Consider the following 18,165-nt stretch of genomic DNA (forward strand, 5'->3'; position numbering starts at 1 on the left):
TTTTACAATTGAGGAACCTCAGTATGGCAATGGCTTTCTTTCTCAATGTCCGTAAATGCCCTCTTCTTGAATTTGAATGATTTCTCTCGCCCCCAGCGTTTGGTTTTGCTAACCTCCCTCCTGACAGCTGTCAGAATTTCCACAGTAAATTTCTGACCCCAATTTTCTGGGTCCTGTGAGACTGAGGAGCTACTTCGCTCGGACTGGCTTTTACGCGCTTCCAGTAGCTTCTGCACTGTCATTGGCTGTTGCTCTTCCCGGACCCGCCCACAAGGATCTCAATCCTCATTGGACGCCAATGTCCTTCTGTTAGGGCAAAAGGTGGATCCCGGAGCTTTGACAGAGGACGATTGGGGCGTCGGGCAGCTCATGCGCAGGCGTGCCTTCTTGAGAGGGGATTGGCGGGCGACTGGGCGGGACTCCCTTCCCGGCGCACGCTCTGTGGGCGGACAGGGCGGAGCTATCGGCTTCCGTTGGTCCAAGTGTCCCGGCCTGAGGCATCCTCCCGAACCCTCTCCCTCCCGGCGCCTCGAACGGCAGGTGAGGGCCGTCTTGAGCCGCGGAGGGCCTGGCCCCAGGCGACTGGAGTTGCGGCCTCGGTACCGCCGAGGGCCTGGAGGGCGGGGCGGGCTGGATGCGGCCCGGGGCACCGGGGCTCCGGGAGAGCGGCCCCGGGCCTGGGTGTTTGGTGGGCGGCTGAGGCCTGCTCCCTGCAGAACCCCTGCGCAACCTCTTTTTCTCATCGTCTCCTCGTTATTGCGCCCGGAGGGTCCCGCGGCTCCTGACTCGGACATCCTCCGCCTCCTCCCGCTTCTCCTGGGCCGAAGGCCGCTGTCCAGCCCCCCACCCTGAGATGGGACTGCGGGAGGGGCGTTGGGGGTAGGCTGGGACCTGGCTCGCCCGGACTTGCCCGTGGCTGCTCTGCCCAGAGCCCGGGAGATGGGGGGATTGGACGCCGAGGCGGGAAGGGAGGCGAGTGAGCGGTAAAATGAGTGCTGGCGACATCCAGGCGCTGAAAGCAGCTCCCGGGTTAGTTTCCTCATGGGCTTCTCTCAAGGGTCCTGCTGAACAAGTTTTAGAGAGTTAAGATTGGAAAGGAGAAAGAGGATACATTCCTGAAAGGCAGGACTTTTGTTATACAGTTTTCACCGATTCCAGTACTATGACGTAACAATGTTAAGGATGCTATGCTATGCTCCTAACACTGTATCTGTACCTGAGAATCCAGAGCTATGCCTGTATATTCTGTGCCTGTACTCATCGATTAACATTACATCGATTAACTCATTACAGCTAACCACTCTGGGGATCTAGCTTCTGTTCAAAGCCTCATTTGGCCAAACAGTTCCTTAATCTTTTGGAATTTGAAACTGGATATGTCTAACCAGAACAGATCAGAACTTGAACGGAGCTAAAACCAACCATGTTGAAAGCTGATGCAGCTTTAAGGGAATGAAATTTATCCTCAGTTGCTTAGTTAGTAGAAATATCAAAGGAATTTGACATTAAGGGTTGCAAAATGTTTAGCAAACTTAGAGCCATTTTAAAGTTTCATCCATTTCATGATGGAAAAAACTATATAAAGTTAGACCTGGGTTCAGATTCTTGGTACAAACATTGGCTGTGAAATTTAAGGCAAGGTACATATTCTTTCTGAGATAGTGTCTACACCTGTAAATTGCAACGTCCTTCTGTTGATTTCTGAACTAATATATGTAAAATATTTAGTATATTAATGGACAGTGACATCATTTTAGTAGTCTTACCAGTTCACTAGTAAGTGGATGACACGATGAAAATGACTTTTAGATGCAGAAAAGTTGGGTGGTTGAGGTTAGACAGATATCAGGAAAATGTCTCAAAATCTCAGGTCTCAGGTGTGAGCCTACCTGTGGTTGCATGGTGGAAAAAACTAGACTGGGACATTGGCTGTAGTCTTGGCTCTGTAGTTAAAACTACTGTCATCTTGAGTAAGCCGTTATCATCTTTGGCCTTGGTTTGTTTATTTGTAAAATAAGGCAGCTGGACCAGATGGTTTTTCTAAAATTCTTTTCCTGGCCTGAATTAGAGCTAAAACGGGGAGAAGATAATAGCTAACATTATTGAATACCTACTATGTACTAGGTATGTTGCAAGCAGATCATATATATATCAACTCATTAAATTCTCACAACAAAACTATGACGTACATGCTGTTCTCATCCTCATTTTACAGATGAGGAAACCGAGGCTGAGATATTAACCTTGCCCAAGGTTCGAGAGCTTATAAATAGCAGAGCTAGGATTTGAATCCAGGTAATCTAAATTCTTGTTCTTAATCACTGTGCTTAAACTGCTTCTTGAGAGAAGGATGTTGTGGTACCATTCAGGATAGTACAAAAGAAGGTAGAGAGAAATTTGGTAAAATGATAGTCTTCGGTCACAGTTAGGTGTGTGGGCATGGAAAGTGGGTCTGTCCTAATGCTTGCCACACTTCCTGGTCCTTGTTCTCTCCATACCTTCTGCTTCCTGGACTTAAATTATCAAAATTCTAGATTTTCTTCCACTGACCAAGACTAGATGAAGATAGGCGTCAAAATTTACTGTGATTTTTGAGAAAAGTTTTTGAGATTTGACCTAGGCTTAGGTGAGAGTTGAAGAATCTCAGAGAACCATATCCATTTCGGAGCTAAGGCAGATTTAGGATAAACAGAGCAGCCTTAGCACCCCACGTTCATTTCAGCGTCCCCGTACTTGAGGTACTTTGGTCTAGGTTCTCTCTCTTTTCATGGCAGATTTGCATTTATGTGTAGGAGCAGGAGTTGAAAATGAATTCTTAAGAGCACATCTGATATGGAATTTGATTGATATGATAGCAACTATAGATTGAAAAAAAGGATTTTATAGTTAAACAACTCAGTCTTGTATTGAGTACATATTATGACATAGTACCGTGCTAATGTAGACATGAAGTTTGAAGATTGGTCCTATTTTGAAAGAAAATAAAATCCATGGTTAAAATACTTCGATATAAAGAGCTCAACAAACCTTTTAATCCCATACATGAAATAAATCAGTTTATTACTCTAAATTTACTGAAAGACTTTGAATATATACAAGAGTAGCGATTTGAGGCCAGTCTAGTTAATCACATCACAATAAGAGGAAATTGCTATGTGTCTCTTTTGTTGCTGTACAGAGGCGGCCGGTAATGCTCTGGTCTGCTTTATTAAAGAGCAGTGCCCTTTTGCACAGGGCTGCCATGTATGCTTGGGCAGGTTCTGCACTGTGCAACCCTCAGGGTGCACTCTTACCAAGACCATGATGTGAGTGGTGGTCTCTCGGGTTGTGTGGTATATCCTGTTGCACTGTCCTCGTGCCTGGCTTTTGTGCTCTTGCCTCCACTCCCATCTTGAAGGTGTTTTTCTAAGAGTAATTTTTCCTCTATTAAAGCCCCCTCCATCCTGTTTTTCTGTGTTTTTTTCCTTCATTTTTCAGATGAAGTCAAACTTGATAAGCCATGCATAGATTTTCTATTGTTTGGGTTACAGTGGCCAAAATTTCAGAAACTGGCTTCTTTTTCTTTACCTTCTACGCTAGTCAGTCTGGTTTTGTAGAAGACTTTTTGGTTTAATTTTAGTATTAGACTGAAACATAAGCAAAAAGACGTATACCCCATCCCTGTACTATATCTGATTTCAAAATCAGGTGCATTGATTTCATGATTATCTGTTGCTTTGGCTTGTCTATCTTATAACTTTACAATTTTGTATTAGCTGTATTCTCAAAAACACTAAATACTGGAAATTTGAAGCACTTTTTATATATTATTTAGCAGGAGAAGTAGCCAAGTTTCAGTCTGCTATTGCTCAGTACTCCCATGATCACTTACTTTTGCTTTTGGCTGTTGCCTCTGTCATCCCTCTCAGACCTTCTTTAACCAGAACAGTGGATGAAATGGTGTGAAAAGTGCTCTTTTCTCGGGAAGTGCCAAATAAAGTTTTCACTGCTAACACTCTTCCTTTTCAATTATAAAGAGACACGTTGATGGAATGGAGAGAGTAATTTTTGAAGTATGGTCTTCATGTACTACAATAGGTTGAATAACTTAAAAACTTTTGAAAAGATTTTTAGTAATCAGCCTACTTGAATTTATATAGATGTACTAATGTACATATACTTTCTCTGAAATGCAAAGAACTGGAAAATTAAAACCATGTGAAAAAGATGTGAGGGAGAGCAGCTTTAATGCTGGATAAGTGGGAAAATGCTAGAAGACTTGGAGTAGATTGATTAAGCATTAAGTTAATTTTATACCACTTATAAGTAGTTAATTCTTTAATAATGCTATGTAAAGGAGGTTTAATATCTTTCTGATCTTTTGAGAGGTGGTTTAAACTGAGCATTCTGTTTCCAGGATTGTGGTAGTATCTGATGTGTTACACAACTAACTAAAGCTGTGAGGAAATGTACAACACACTGATAACTCTTGATGGTGATTCTAGTTCTAGTATGTAGATTTCCTTATTCAATAGGTTTGGGTCCCACTGTTTAGCATATGGAGGCATAAGAACGCCTTGGGTATAGTCTGTGCTCAGTGAATACTTGTTGAAAGAGTAACAGTGACAGGTCTAAACTGCTTCTGTGAGTAGATTGGTTAACAAATCTGTTTTCAGTAATAATCTGGTAGCTTTATTTAATAAATTTTGAGCACATTAAATGTACAATGAATGTTAGCAGTAGAGCAGAACATGTTTCACAGGAATTTTGTGCTCTAACATTTTGGAGCCTTTTATACAGACAATAAAATGTTAATATTTATATACGTATTTACATCCTAGTTAATCTGTTTTAATCATAACCAAGAGGTGACAAGTGGACATTTTTCATTTATTCCATGTTAGTGTTTCAGATACCTGGTATTTTTCTTTTGAACTTTATGTATTAAAAAGTATTACACAGTAAATGTAAAACAATACCTTAATAAGTATTTTTAAATAGATTTGTCTTCATCCCTACCACAATCCCTAATATGAGTTTTTTCCATATTGCTGTGTTTTCTTTATCCATACTTATGTATACTTTACATAATTTTCATCATCCATGTGATTATAGTCATCACAGTTATTTTTAATAGTCACTCGATTAGAAACTGCAACTATAATTAACCAGACAGACTCTAAATAAACAGTTTATATTGTTTCCATTTTAGTGGGTTATAAATAGGTTGAAGTGAAGATTTTTTATGTATATAATTTTTTCCTCCTTTGTAATTTTCCTTAGGCTAAATTTCCAAGACTAAAATTAGTTACTAAAAAATATTTAAATGTTTTTATGAATCTCATTTATTACCATACTGCTTTCCAAAAAGATTACATATTTAAAATTTGTGTCCAATATTTGGTATTTGTTTTTCCATAACTTTGCTAGCATTAATCATAGTCTTTTAAAAAATAATAAATGTAAGTGGTGTTTTACTGTGTATTTTTTTGATTACCAAGAAAGTCATCATTTCCTCGTGTTTAGTTAATACTTGTCTTTGTAAACTATTTGTCCATATCCTTTGCATATTTACCCATTGAGTATTTACTTTAGTCTGAGAAACAGTAAAGCATGTGCAAAGGGTCCTACTGGGCCACATAATTTTCTTTTGAAAAACAAGCTTATATTTTATTACTGTATGTGTTTTTGTTTCTTTTTCTTATTGCAGACCATTCATCAAGGATTTTCTGTCCAAGGCCCAAAAGTTTGTTACCCAAGATGATGAATGCTGACATGGATGGTATGTTCTTTATTTCCCTTTTTTCATGTTCCTGGTTTTGTGAATATTAAGCACAAAATATTTTGTGCTTTATTAAGAATGGAAAGACAGAAAAGCAATAATTAGAAGATGTGGATCTTGGCTCATTTACTTATTTATATCCCATCTAGTTCTAGAAGAGATTTAAGGCAGCTTTCATTCCTTAACTGTGAGATGTTGCAAAACATTTTCTCTTCACCTTGGTGTCCTTATCTGCAATGTGGGGATGTGAGTTTTTACTTCACAGGGCTCTTGTGTAAGTCAGATGATAAACGTAAGACAGTTTGCAGATCAAGCGCTACACTACACAAATGGTACCTAATGCTAATTAACAGTAAATTCAAACCTTTTTATTACAGCAGTTGATGCTGAAAATCAGGTGGAACTGGAGGAAAAAACACGACTTATTAATCAAGTGTTGGAACTCCAACATACACTTGAAGGTTAGCTTGCATTTTGTAGTTTTCTTGAATAACACCCAATTAATTAAAACTGTAAGTATTTACGTTGCTAAATTTTGTGTGTGCAGTTTTAAAAAGTATAAACTTTAAAGTCCATTTCATTAGGGTTTTTTTCCCCTCCTGCCTGTAGCTTTGGCTGGTGATTTTAAAGAGCAGCTAGGCTCCAATAAGGAAGTCAAATCGTGTTCTTATGCTTCCTTCCTTAAGGTCTCACAGAATGCCATTCGTACATGAGAGCCCCTTTTAAGCCCCCGTATTGTGTTAGTAAGTCCACTTTAATAAAGCTCATACCAAAGAACAATGCATTAGCCTCTGAGAGTAAAAGAGATTGATCTGAGTTTTTTCATTTTCTAAATGTCTTGCATAAAATTAATACTACCACTGAAACATCTTTTGGTTTTCATTGAAATTAAGAGGTTATGTTTTTTGCTTTTTGACACCAGAGTGTTATGTCACTCCAGTGGCTTCCCATTTCACAGTTACAAAAACCAGGTTACTCTCTGGAAGTCGACTGCTTCCCTTTGACCTTTCAGAGTGACGTCACACGCACCATCTCGTACATCCCCCTCAGACACTCTGACCTCCTTGCTGTTCTGTCAGCATGCTTCCACTCCAGGTCTTAGCAGTCCCTGTTCTCCTCTGCTTCAACTGTTTTCCCTTAGTTACTTATCTATATGGCGCATTCTCTCACTTCTTTTTGGTCTCTGGTTAGATTCCCTTTATCAAAATGGCTCTGACTATTCTGTATAAAAGGACAACTTCCCTTTTGCTTCCTGTGACCCTTCCCTTTCTTGCTTTTTCTCCTGACCCTCACTCCAAGCCCCTAAATGCACGTGTGCCCACGTGCACATTAGAATGTCAACTCTGTAAGGACAGGCACCTTTCTTGTTTGCTACTGTTGCCTCTGGAACAGTGCCTGGCTCTTACAGGGCATCCAGTACTTAATTGTTAAATGAATTAATGGAGGTAATGTTTTATTTGATCATTAAGAACTGTGTCTTTTGACTTTCTTGCTAATGTAGAAATACAAAATGATCAATTGCTTAGAAACTGTCTATATCCAGTATATGAATTCAGTTGTGTTCACCTACCGCATTTTCGTAAGCATTTCTAGTGAACACATTATGGTTTTACGTTGATAAGACATGAAACAAGATTCACATTTTAAAAACAAAGTCCATATTTTTTTTAAATAACCATTTTAAGAATTAAGTACTCTACATAAATGCTATTTACAAAGCATAAATATTTCACATTTAGTCCAATGTGAAATCTCTCTTTAGGAATTTTCAGTAAATTTTCAGTTTACTTTGCTTACCTTAACTTCTAAAGTAATCTGAATTTAAAAACAGAAAATTTAAGGATTGTGTATCTCTTTAATGAATGAATCTTAATAAGCGTTTTATAATATGGAGTCATTGCCACCATTTTATTGATAATAGGCTTTTTTATTTTTAATGTAGATCTTTCTGCAAGAGTAGATGCAGTTAAGGAAGAAAATCTGAAGCTAAAATCAGAAAACCAAGTTCTTGGACAATATATAGAAAACCTCATGTCAGCTTCTAGCGTTTTTCAAACAACTGACACAAAAAGCAAAAGAAAATAAGGGATTGATATCCCTTCTGTTTTATGGAATTGCTGCTGATCTTTTTTTCTTTAAACTTGGATAGATTCCAAAAGTTATAGTTCTTTTGTTTGTGGCTTCATTGAATATTTATGAAGATAATGTCAGATCTAGGCAAAATTAAGAGCATTAACAGAAGACTTCCATGAGTTTGTGTATTATGTTAGTCTATGAAAACGTGCAAATGTATTGTAGAGACTTTATAATTAGAAATGCACATATTTACGAAACTTGAAATTGTTTTATTGAATTTGCATTGATTTATAGGTTTAGCACTGTCTTTTATTATAGGCATAGTACGAGACACAAGGAAATAACCACCATGTTGTGAAAAAGTGACCAAAATCATGTACTAAATGCACAGCTTTATGTACCCTGTCCGCCATCGTGTGCCTCTTCTCCATTTGCTTCTTCCCATTTTCCTTCCTCTAGGGAAAAAATTGGTTTCACGTTTGTAAAAGTGATTTCACTAGTTAATCACCTTTGAGAGTAACCTGAACTCTAATTGTTGAAACTTAACCAAAATAAGTACTTTCTCAGTTAGGCCTTGTTGTTATATTTAGTAATAAGATAGGGTTGCTGGTTTCTCTTTAATCAGTTGAAAACAGAGGCTATAAAAATGATTTTTCTTTGAAATTGCATTGTCAAATTGGGAAGATTTGATGTTAAAAACTTCCCTTTGCACAAAATAACTCACTTGGTATCTGCAAAGATGAGTTCTGGTTGTGTGTGTGTTTGACATAGAAAATTTTGAGAAAAATACAAGTAGGATGGAAAAAGTACTTGGTAAGTAGTAGTAACTAACTCAAAATATTTTTACTCCAGAGACATGTTCTCTCCAGCACAGACAGATCTTTTGGGGAACATATATGAAAGTGGATTAAGTTTGACTAACCTGATCTAAACCACATCTAGAATAGTTACAGAAAGTTTGGTCTCAAGGTTTATTTGCAGGATCTAGCAGATCAACTTTTGCAAAATCCTGTACGAGTGTATTAGTATCAGAATCATGAATAAATGGGAGAGTTTTACATGTACACTAATTGATACTTTCTCAGTGTTTTCTCTACTTCTCCCAGAATTTTTTGTAAACCCAACTACTTGATTTGCAGAGTTTTAGTCATTCTTCAACAATTTTTAAAAATTTAGTTTGTAGACTCCATTTGGTAAGGAAATTAGTATCATAAGTGTAATGTTAAAATGTTAAATAGAAAAAGAGATCCACTAATATAGCTTATGGTTATTAGATTTGGGCCACTTTTAATCATGGAATAATAATGTTTGTATTGGTGTAAGATTCGATGACTTTAGCTGTATGAATAGTCATACTGCAAACATTTTGCATCCCTTTTGTGACCTTACATTTAAAATTGTGTTGCAATTATGCTTTGCTGTTTAATAAAAAGCTATTTCAGAGATTGTCTGTGTTTTGATATTGTTGGCTAAGTAATCAGGGTGTGTGTATATATAGTGGTGTAGCAGCATATCCAGGGTTATTCAAAGTGAAGGATAAGTAGCATATCTTATTACTGGATGTTTAGGGGAATACTAGTTTTATTAAAACAAATGTTACAGGATATTATACATTAATTTTAAAAATAAAAGAATTCAAACAAGGATCCAAGATTGCAAGGGGAAAGGTGGATTGTACTTTTTAGGTTACACTAAGCTCTGGAAACAAGAGATGCAGTGATAAAGAATATAAAATAATATAAAAGTTTCCCTCCCAACTAAAAGTTATGGGGTGAGCACTGCAAGCTAGCAGGCTTTGTTCCACATAATCATTCAGGGACTTGAGGATGGCTTTGCCATTTTCAACCGTGGCTTCCAAGTCACTCTAATTATCATTAGTCTCATTTGCAGGAAAAAGTACATGGAGAACATATGCAAGGTTTTAAGTGTTGGGCCTGCCTAGAAATGGCTCATAGGTTTTCTCACGTTCCAGCGGTGTGGAGACTTAGTTACACCTAGATGCAAGAGGAGCTGAGAAATGTAGTCCCTGGCTGGAAGGCATATTCCAGCTACAACTTTATTAATATGGAAGCAGAGGATTTTGGTGGCAACTAGCAGCCTCAGTCGCAGTCCTCTTCTCCTGCTGTTAAATATCTGTGTCCAACCTTCTTCACACACAGAACATACTCAACCCCTCCTCATCCCATTACTGATTCAGCTGAACATCCAGGATCTCTATCAAGGTCCATCAGTTGTACATGTGGCTTCTAATAGTCTTATGATCTCAAAACTGATGAGCAAATTATTTGCTCTCACCCTCACCTCTGCCCATTTATAGTGGGGTAGTGGGGACGGGATATCCAAATAAAAACTCTCAATTTGGAAAATGGAATAAGGGAAAGCACTTACTGATGCAAAGCAGTTGTGGAATACTCCTAGGAGACCCCGTGAATATTCTGTCCCTGGTAGTGGAGAGGGTCCTTAATTAGACCTTGATTCTGATCTCTGGCAAAGGACTCCCCTTGTCCATTGCCATCCATGGCTTCTCTCTGGAAAGTTATTCCTTATCCAATTCCCCCACGGCTCTGACTGAAGTAGAGGTTGGGAGTGTGCCCTTCCTGGGAGTTGTGAAGACTACACTTCTTGCTGGTGTGAGCTTGGTACCCATCACTTTAAGGCCAAGCTCAAATTTCTTAGGTAGTACAATTCCCTCAAAAACTCAGCCTTCTGGTCTCTATGCTTCTGGTTCCATATGCTAGGAACCATCATCAAGCTCTTTTCTAGACTAAATTCTCAAAGTATGCTTTCTTTGTTTCCTTCCTCACAGGGCCCTGCCTCTCTCTAACAGAGGCTACCTTGAAACCAACTGAAAATAAGACTGCACTGGGAATGCTATGCCCAAATTACCACTGCAGAGGTGCGTCCCTGTCTTGGCTTAACAGCTGGCAGAGAAGTCTTACTGGGCTTCCCCCTCCACTTCCCACACCTCAAAAATAAAGCAATTTTGAACCTTTTCAGCTATTCAGGGTACAGAAGCAACTTGCTTTTCTAATCCTGTGTGTGAGGTCCTAATACCTGATCTTTCTCTACTCCCATCTCTGCTTGGAAACTGGTAACTTCTTTCTTGTGATACCTTGCTAAAAGCATCAAGAAACAGCCAATTCATTTCATATTCTGTGTTTTCCAACAGCTATCCCTGGAGCTTCAACTCAGTAGTGACAAAATGTTACCTGAAATACATGCCCCACCATCTGCTTGTCGTGTAAATGGTAAACCAGTGCCACATATTTTGTATTCATATGGCAGTCTCTCATTTCAGGCTATCAAATTCTATATTAGAAATATATGAGGTGGACAGTGTGCACAGGGGCTGTGCCTAGCTTCTGACAAAGACTCTCTTTGACCAAACTTTAGCTAGGCAACTGAGCCCTCTTTTCAGCTAGGCCTCATCTTAGGTCCTGTCTTTGGCCTGCCTAGTCCAGCTTTAGCAAGAATCCTGCTAAGTCAGTTTAGAGAGAGTTCCCCCACCCTCAGGATCTGATCACCTTGGCCTGCCTTTAGCAAGAATCCTGTTAAATCAGTTTAGCAAGCATCCCCCTACCCTTAATGTCTTCTCTTCATAATTTTCCATCCACCAAACCCCACCCCCTGCTCATTGACTATAAATTCCCAGTTGTCTTTGTTGTATTCAGAGTTGAGCCCGATCTCTCCCTGCTAGTGTAACAGTATTGGCACCTATTATAATACTCATGAATAAAGTTCCTAACTGTTTTAACAAGTGTCACAATAATTTTTTCTTTAGTACTTACTAGCTCTAAATGCTGGTGGAATGATGACTGGCAGGGAAAATTGGCATACCCCTTTTCCTTAGGGTCCCCCAGTAGGACTTCCATCAATACTGACACCTACTAGCATTCCATCCAAAATCTGTCCTCTTTATATTCCCTTTGGACTTTACTTATAGCAAGTTACTATCAATCATAATTCCCTATCTGGACCTCTTGGGACCAGTTGTTCCAGAATTTGGAATTTTTCACATTTCAGAAAACATTCATATGGTTTGGGGCAGCACCTGTAATCAAACTGTTAACATTTTTGTAGCAAAATATGCATTTAATACTAAATGTGATAACTAAAGACTATATAAAAGCCTGTAAGCAAGGTCAGGTTTGGCTGCCAAATGAGTTTTGGTGTCAAACATGAAAAAACGTGATTTTCAAAGATTTTTGGAATTTGGAATTGTATGTGTAGCAGCAAAACATTTTGTAGAAAAGTAACCAAACTCATCTGAGCATGTCGTTCCTACCAGTTTATAATGTCACATTTCTATTCCTGTCCATTAACTCTTCCTCTGATCTAGTCCCTTTTCCAAAAGAAAAAGGAGAAATTAATTATAGAATCTAGAATTAATTTTGTGGTCCAAAGCAAAGCAAAATTGATTCTTTATTCTTTAAGATGTGAAGCATTTCTTTGCTTTCCCCGGTAATTTTGTTTTCCCCTATCATGAGTGAACACCCTCTAGTGGTTGTCCTCAGATATTTCTTCAATGCTGATATACAAAATACCAGCAAAAGACCAGAGATTAGTTAAAACCACCTTTACTTTAGTAAAGACCATCTGTAAATCATGAAACAATAGAGAATGTGATTACATGAAAGGTTAAGGATTGGAAGAGAGAATGACTTAATTGCCTCTTAGCTACTCTATCGGAAGAACAAGCTACAGTTTATTCACTTAAATCATACAGATTAGTAGTATTTAAAGACAAATGTGCAAAAAGACAAGGACTTTGTGTTGGCCTTTGGACTGAATTTACCTTATATTGGAAGGAGGTGCTGACATGATGGCAGAAGCTAAAGTGATACATTATAATCAACTGTATAATGTATTTACCTTGTTTTAAGTTTTATATATGATTTATAGATGGCTTATCAAATGTTTAGTCTAAGTTATTAAAACTTGAAAATACTCCCCAATTTTACAAAGAATGTAAAATTGTGTTCATTTAACAAGCACAAAATATGTGCTAAGACACTGCAGGAGGTGTTAAAAGGTCATTTTCTAACTATCCTGTTGCCCATCTTCTATAAAACTACCACTGCTCTTCCATGCATTTAGATGTCTGAAGACAAGCTCCAAATGCATCCCCAATATATTTTCTCTCTCATCAACCTACCCCATCTCCCTGTCAGATCAGGGATAATTTTATTTCCTAAACTCCTCACAGCTGTCACACTACGGACATGCATGGGAGCTATAATTTGGGAAGAGATTGTTAAAATTTATGTAGAAATGCTAGTGTGTTTTAATAAATCAAATACATCAGAGATGTAAGTAGTTGTCTGATAATAGCCATCTAATTCTTCATGTATAAAACCTGCTAAAGTTAAAACATATAGCCACAATTGAAAAGAGAATGAAAAAACTTCATAGAGGCCTGACATGTAATATATCTATGTCTTAACTATTCTGAATAGTTTCCACCAAATACAAAACCATTTTTGGATTAATGTTCTAAATTTCTAAGGTATATTCAATTAATTGCTAGTGGTTAATTTTAACATATAAGTAGTTCCATCCTGTGTCTCTTGCAAATGTGGACTGACACTTCAAAAAGGCTACTAATTCTAGAAATATGTCTTTCTAGAGAAATGATCAGTGGAAGAAAGGCTATCTTAAAAAAATCTTCAAGAATAAGGAAGCCACTTTAGCCTGGTCAAGTTAAAAAGCCTCTAAAAAGTCCAACTAAAACAAAACCAAAATGCATTTATTTTCTCCTTAATTAGAGAAAAGGATAAAATTTAAGTCATTTTAAACAATAAAGTATTAGGAGAGTAAAAGGAAAAAGCCATCTTGTTACTAAGGAAGACTCTGTACTTTGTCTACTGCACGGATCTAACACACCTATTTGGAAGAGTTTACGTTTTGGTTAAACCTATCAGCCTGGGTCCATCCACAGAGGGCATATCCACAAGAAGTAGCCGTGAGCTGGCAAAACTGGTTGCTCAGATTTTCCCACTGCAAGCTCATGTAGTTTAACCAAACGTTAAAGTTAAAATGAATCTGCAACCAAGAAAGCAGAAAAAGCTTTACTATATCTTTAGAAAAACTCTTCACATACAAGACACTTGTCAGGCAAGAAGGTTTCCACAAAATTAAGAAAGGATTATCTCCTGAAGTAGTAGTTTACCACCAGAAACATTCTCACCTAGAATCATTCAGCATGTCTAGTTCATTTGGACATTCCAAATACACAGCAAGAAAGGGAGACCTTGCAAGATGTGTTAAGTTCAGTTAGTATTACATACAAAGTATGGTTAACTATGTAGTATTAAGATTTTCCACCACCAATTTATGAAAGTTCAGCTCACAGCAATGGAATAAAGCACTACTTGCATTTTCAATTCACTCTCTGAAATAAAGAGTGAATTGTATTACTGGCTACGTTTGGCTCATTTTCTTTATATATAACCTCTAAATATATTATTGGGGAGGAGGTGAATGGGAACTTGGTTGGGGCTTGCCCAAGGATGGGTGTGTACGTCCATGAAAGGATCCAAAATATTACCCAACTAGTATAAAGTTCTCTGGACAGTATTAAAGTGGTTCCATGGGCTCAAAGATTTAGATCACCTTCCAAAGGGTCTAACCTGTTACCTAAACATAAAAAATTCTTAAAATATTTTAAATGGAACAACACAGCTCCATAATAATGTAGTTCTGTGACATTTGGTAACTAAGAAGAAGAGCAATAGTAGTCATTGCTCTGTCTACCTTAGAGGCAGCTTTGAAGCCAGATGAGATATCAGACTTAGCAGGTTTGAATTTGTCAGGAAAAAAGCAAGATAAAAATACAAAGCGTGATGACTGTCATCCATTACCCATCAGAATCTCTTAAAGATCAGATAAAAGAAAATAATTTACAGCCCCCCCCAACAATAATTTACCTATTAAAGAGGGTATAATTTAACAAAAAAACATTTAAATTTTATTTTCAAGAGCAAAGTAGGCATAGCAATCTTGTGAATAGGGTAAGCCATTCTGGCATAAAACAACTATCAAAGCTTGAAAAAGAAATCTGTACACCATTTTGTTTTGATAAACCTATTATCTTTGTATTCAAATGTAAAATATGCTGCACTATTAACCAGTGATTCTATGAATGACACTTAGACATCTCTGTTTTGTTGACTTCTCAACAAAGCACCTCTTTAAAGGAATCTATAATTCATGTGAACAACGGACCATAGCTATAATTTGACACAAACTAGGTAAATGTGGGTCACATACAACACTTTGAATTGTTGATAGAATCAAACAACCATACAGAAACTTTATTGCATTTAGCTCTGTAGAACAGAACACACTCTCATTTCTATCAGAGAACTGCCAGCTATTTTGTGGTATAGCCCTTTAAGAGGAAATTCCAAGAACTGATTTTTCCAATAGCAGTGAAGCTGCTACATGTCATTTTGCTCTGCACAAACCAAAACTTTCTCCAAACTGTTAAAACTGTGTAACTTCAATGATATTAATCTCTTAAATCGGATAAGTAACGTGCCACATTCTTTTATTCTAAATTCAAAGACCAGGTAACTTCAAAGGTTTTTTTCCTTGAAAAAGAAAGACTAGAATAAATGTCTGAAAGAATAACATTGCCAGATATTAGAAACGGGATGTGCGGACTGACGCAAGTTCAGTCTGGCACACTGACTTTAGAATCCAAATCTTTCTCTCAGGAATTAAAAATACTTGAATATAGTTTACTCCTTTCGTACTCTTCTTTTGCGTACTGACTTCACTGGCCCATCTCCAGATCCTGTGCTCTCATCTGCTTCTTTCATCTAGAAAAAAGAATTATGAAAATGTTGACTCTCGTATAATGGGTAAGTAGTTATAGCAATAAATATTTCTTATTCTCTAAAATATGTGTTCTGACAAATGCTATCTTATATATGTTCCTTTACTTCATGCAGCTGATCAAAAATGTGTATATAAATTGATGTTTTAATTGGCATGATTACATTTTTAGAATAACTGCTTATCAAATATGCATCTGACAAGGCATATTGCTAACAACTCAACTGATGATTTTATTTTATGATTTAGAACTTAATGTCATAGTTAATCAAGGGTTATATGATATTTTCATTGTAGGATATTAAGCACTAACTATTCATTACCATATTTCTGGAAGTAAAGAATTGCTGAGGTGGTTTTACAGAGACTTTTTAAGAACTCGTGGCACATGGTACTTTGAGAAAAATTAGGAGAGAGGAAAGGGCAACATCAAATTTATTGTTTGGATTTTTTCTTTTCTTTAATTCTTATCCTTACAGAAAAGCATTTATACATAAACTTTTCTATCAAAATAAAATAATGAAGATGTTATATAGTATTATACAAAATAGTTATAATTAATTCTCAAGGTTATGCTATACAAAAATTGGCTTATTTTCGCTCACTGACAAATATATGAGTCTGAAAGTACACAAAATATTTTGTGAAACAAAATATAACTAGAATACATATTCGAATAAACGATTGCAAGTATTATTCTTAAGAGAATGACAGCTGAAACAATGACTTTAAAACTCTGTTCTGGAAGAAATGATCTCCACCTGGCTCCCTCGGAATATGCATATTCAGTCATACTAGATAATGATGCCCCAAACCCCTTTAAAACTCACAAGGCAGTGAAGACCAGTAACCAGGTACATGTACTAATAAGCTTTAGAAAACAATTAAACAGTAACCATAAAACAAGTTTATTTGGGAGATTTCTTCAAATAGACAAAATAGAAGGTTTTTTATCACATGCAACAGACCAAATGTTCTTTTCCCTCCTTAACGCTGAGTACCGGGAGTGGTGAGGACGGTGGCCATGGGGGTGGACTGTGCAGCTCTTAAAGGGCTAGAGAAGTAGAGTAAACAGGCTTCCGGTAGATGCTGGGTGAAAAAGAAAGCTCTGGTTCTGAATTATACCCTGAGTGGTTTCTGAGTCCATAGTAACTGACTGAAAAAAAGAGGCACTGTGTAAAGTTCTCCTATATATCAGGATGCAAAAAGGGGTAGACACAGGAAGATGGGAAAACTAGTTTACTAAAGATTTGAGAAAAACACCATTTCAGGCAGATAGTCTTCAACTACCCGATGAATGAAATATCAAAATGTGACAGTAAATTATTGAGAATGTTTTTACAATGGTTATAAAGAAAATTCTCTTGTAATAAACAATTCCCTTTTAAATATTCAAATAGTCTGTATATTATACCTTTCAACAGAATACTTAAATGATAAAGTCATAATTTTTTACAGATGCACCTTTCTATATTGTGTAAACTACAGGCTTACTTTACAGGCATTAAGCATGAAGGCATTAAGATGATATAAACTATAGTATTTTCTTGCCTTCTTTATGGATACATTTTAAAAACAATATAGAGGCTCTTATGAAAGCTGGGAGAAATACAGCAAAAAATTCTTCACAAGCCAGATTGATGTTTCTATTGAAATAATTTTTTATGGATAATGATTATACAGAGAAACTAGTTTATTTTCTGTTAAAGAGTCGCTTACCTCATCCTCTGATCCAGACTTATTTGATTTATTACCTTCTTCTTGTCCTTCTATGATTTCAATTTCTTCTTCACTCTTTTCCTCAGGTTCACCTTCCTCTTCTAGAATACAGATTTTATTAAAGGCAAATACTCAATGAATTAGAATCTTGCTACTGAAAAGTATTAAATACAATCTGGGAGAATTATTTAAATTCCAATTTTTAAAAGCTTTCTTCCATTTGAAATTTTAAAAAAATTAATTAGAAGGGGCCAGCCCCATGCTGAGTGGTTAAAGTTCCACGAGCTCTGCCTTGGCAGCCTGGGTTTTTGGGTTCGCATCTAGGGCACAGACCTACTCCACTCATCAGCCATGCTGTGGAGGCATCCCACATACTAAATAGAGGAAGATTGGCACAGATGTTAGCTCAGGGCGAATCTTCCTCACCAAAAAAAAAAAAAAAAATTATCAATACTCATTATTTTACCACATTTTATAAATAAATCATCATATTTGAGGAAAAGGACAGGTTTGAAGAATTCTTAAGCATTCAGTCTATGTAATATGGAAATCAAAAGAATACATATATGTGTGTGTGTGTTTCTTTTTTTGAGTGTATGGTTTTTAAGTCAACTGTTTGCATTAACTATTAGGTTAAAAATTGTGCTCAAGACATAATTTAAGTTAAGCAAAGGGCTCAATCTGGAACTTGGTTTGTGACACCGGACAAATATCAATAGTTTTATTTCTACCTAGATGTGTGTAAAAAGGTCTCACTGGAGAGCCATCCA

The 18,165-nt window shown here is 37.0% G+C and overlaps 2 protein-coding genes across 2 annotated transcripts in view; one reads left to right on the forward strand and one right to left on the reverse strand.

Annotated features, from left to right (window-relative positions):
- The first annotated feature begins 369 nt into the window (after positions 1 to 369).
- On the forward strand, positions 370 to 9,280 carry SCOC (short coiled-coil protein). Its single transcript, XM_046657449.1, is given in 5 exon segments — positions 370 to 421; positions 424 to 540; positions 5,690 to 5,761; positions 6,139 to 6,222; positions 7,704 to 9,280. Coding segments are annotated over 5 exon segments (468 nt in total). The 3' UTR covers positions 7,847 to 9,280.
- Positions 9,281 to 15,558: 6,278 nt separating this feature from the next.
- CLGN (calmegin) overlaps positions 15,559 to 18,165 on the reverse strand; it is a 40,097-nt gene continuing 37,490 nt past the window's right edge. Inside the window, exons 14-15 of the mRNA XM_046657073.1 lie at positions 17,396 to 17,496; positions 15,559 to 15,660 (exon numbers count right to left, since the gene is read on the reverse strand). Coding sequence (XP_046513029.1) covers positions 15,580 to 15,660; positions 17,396 to 17,496 — 182 coding nt within the window. The 3' untranslated portion in view covers positions 15,559 to 15,579. The remainder of the gene's footprint in view (positions 15,661 to 17,395; positions 17,497 to 18,165) is intronic.

The sequence above is a fragment of the Equus quagga genome, chromosome 3 (assembly GCF_021613505.1).
Source record: "Equus quagga isolate Etosha38 chromosome 3, UCLA_HA_Equagga_1.0, whole genome shotgun sequence".
Lineage (NCBI taxonomy): Eukaryota > Metazoa > Chordata > Mammalia > Perissodactyla > Equidae > Equus > Equus quagga.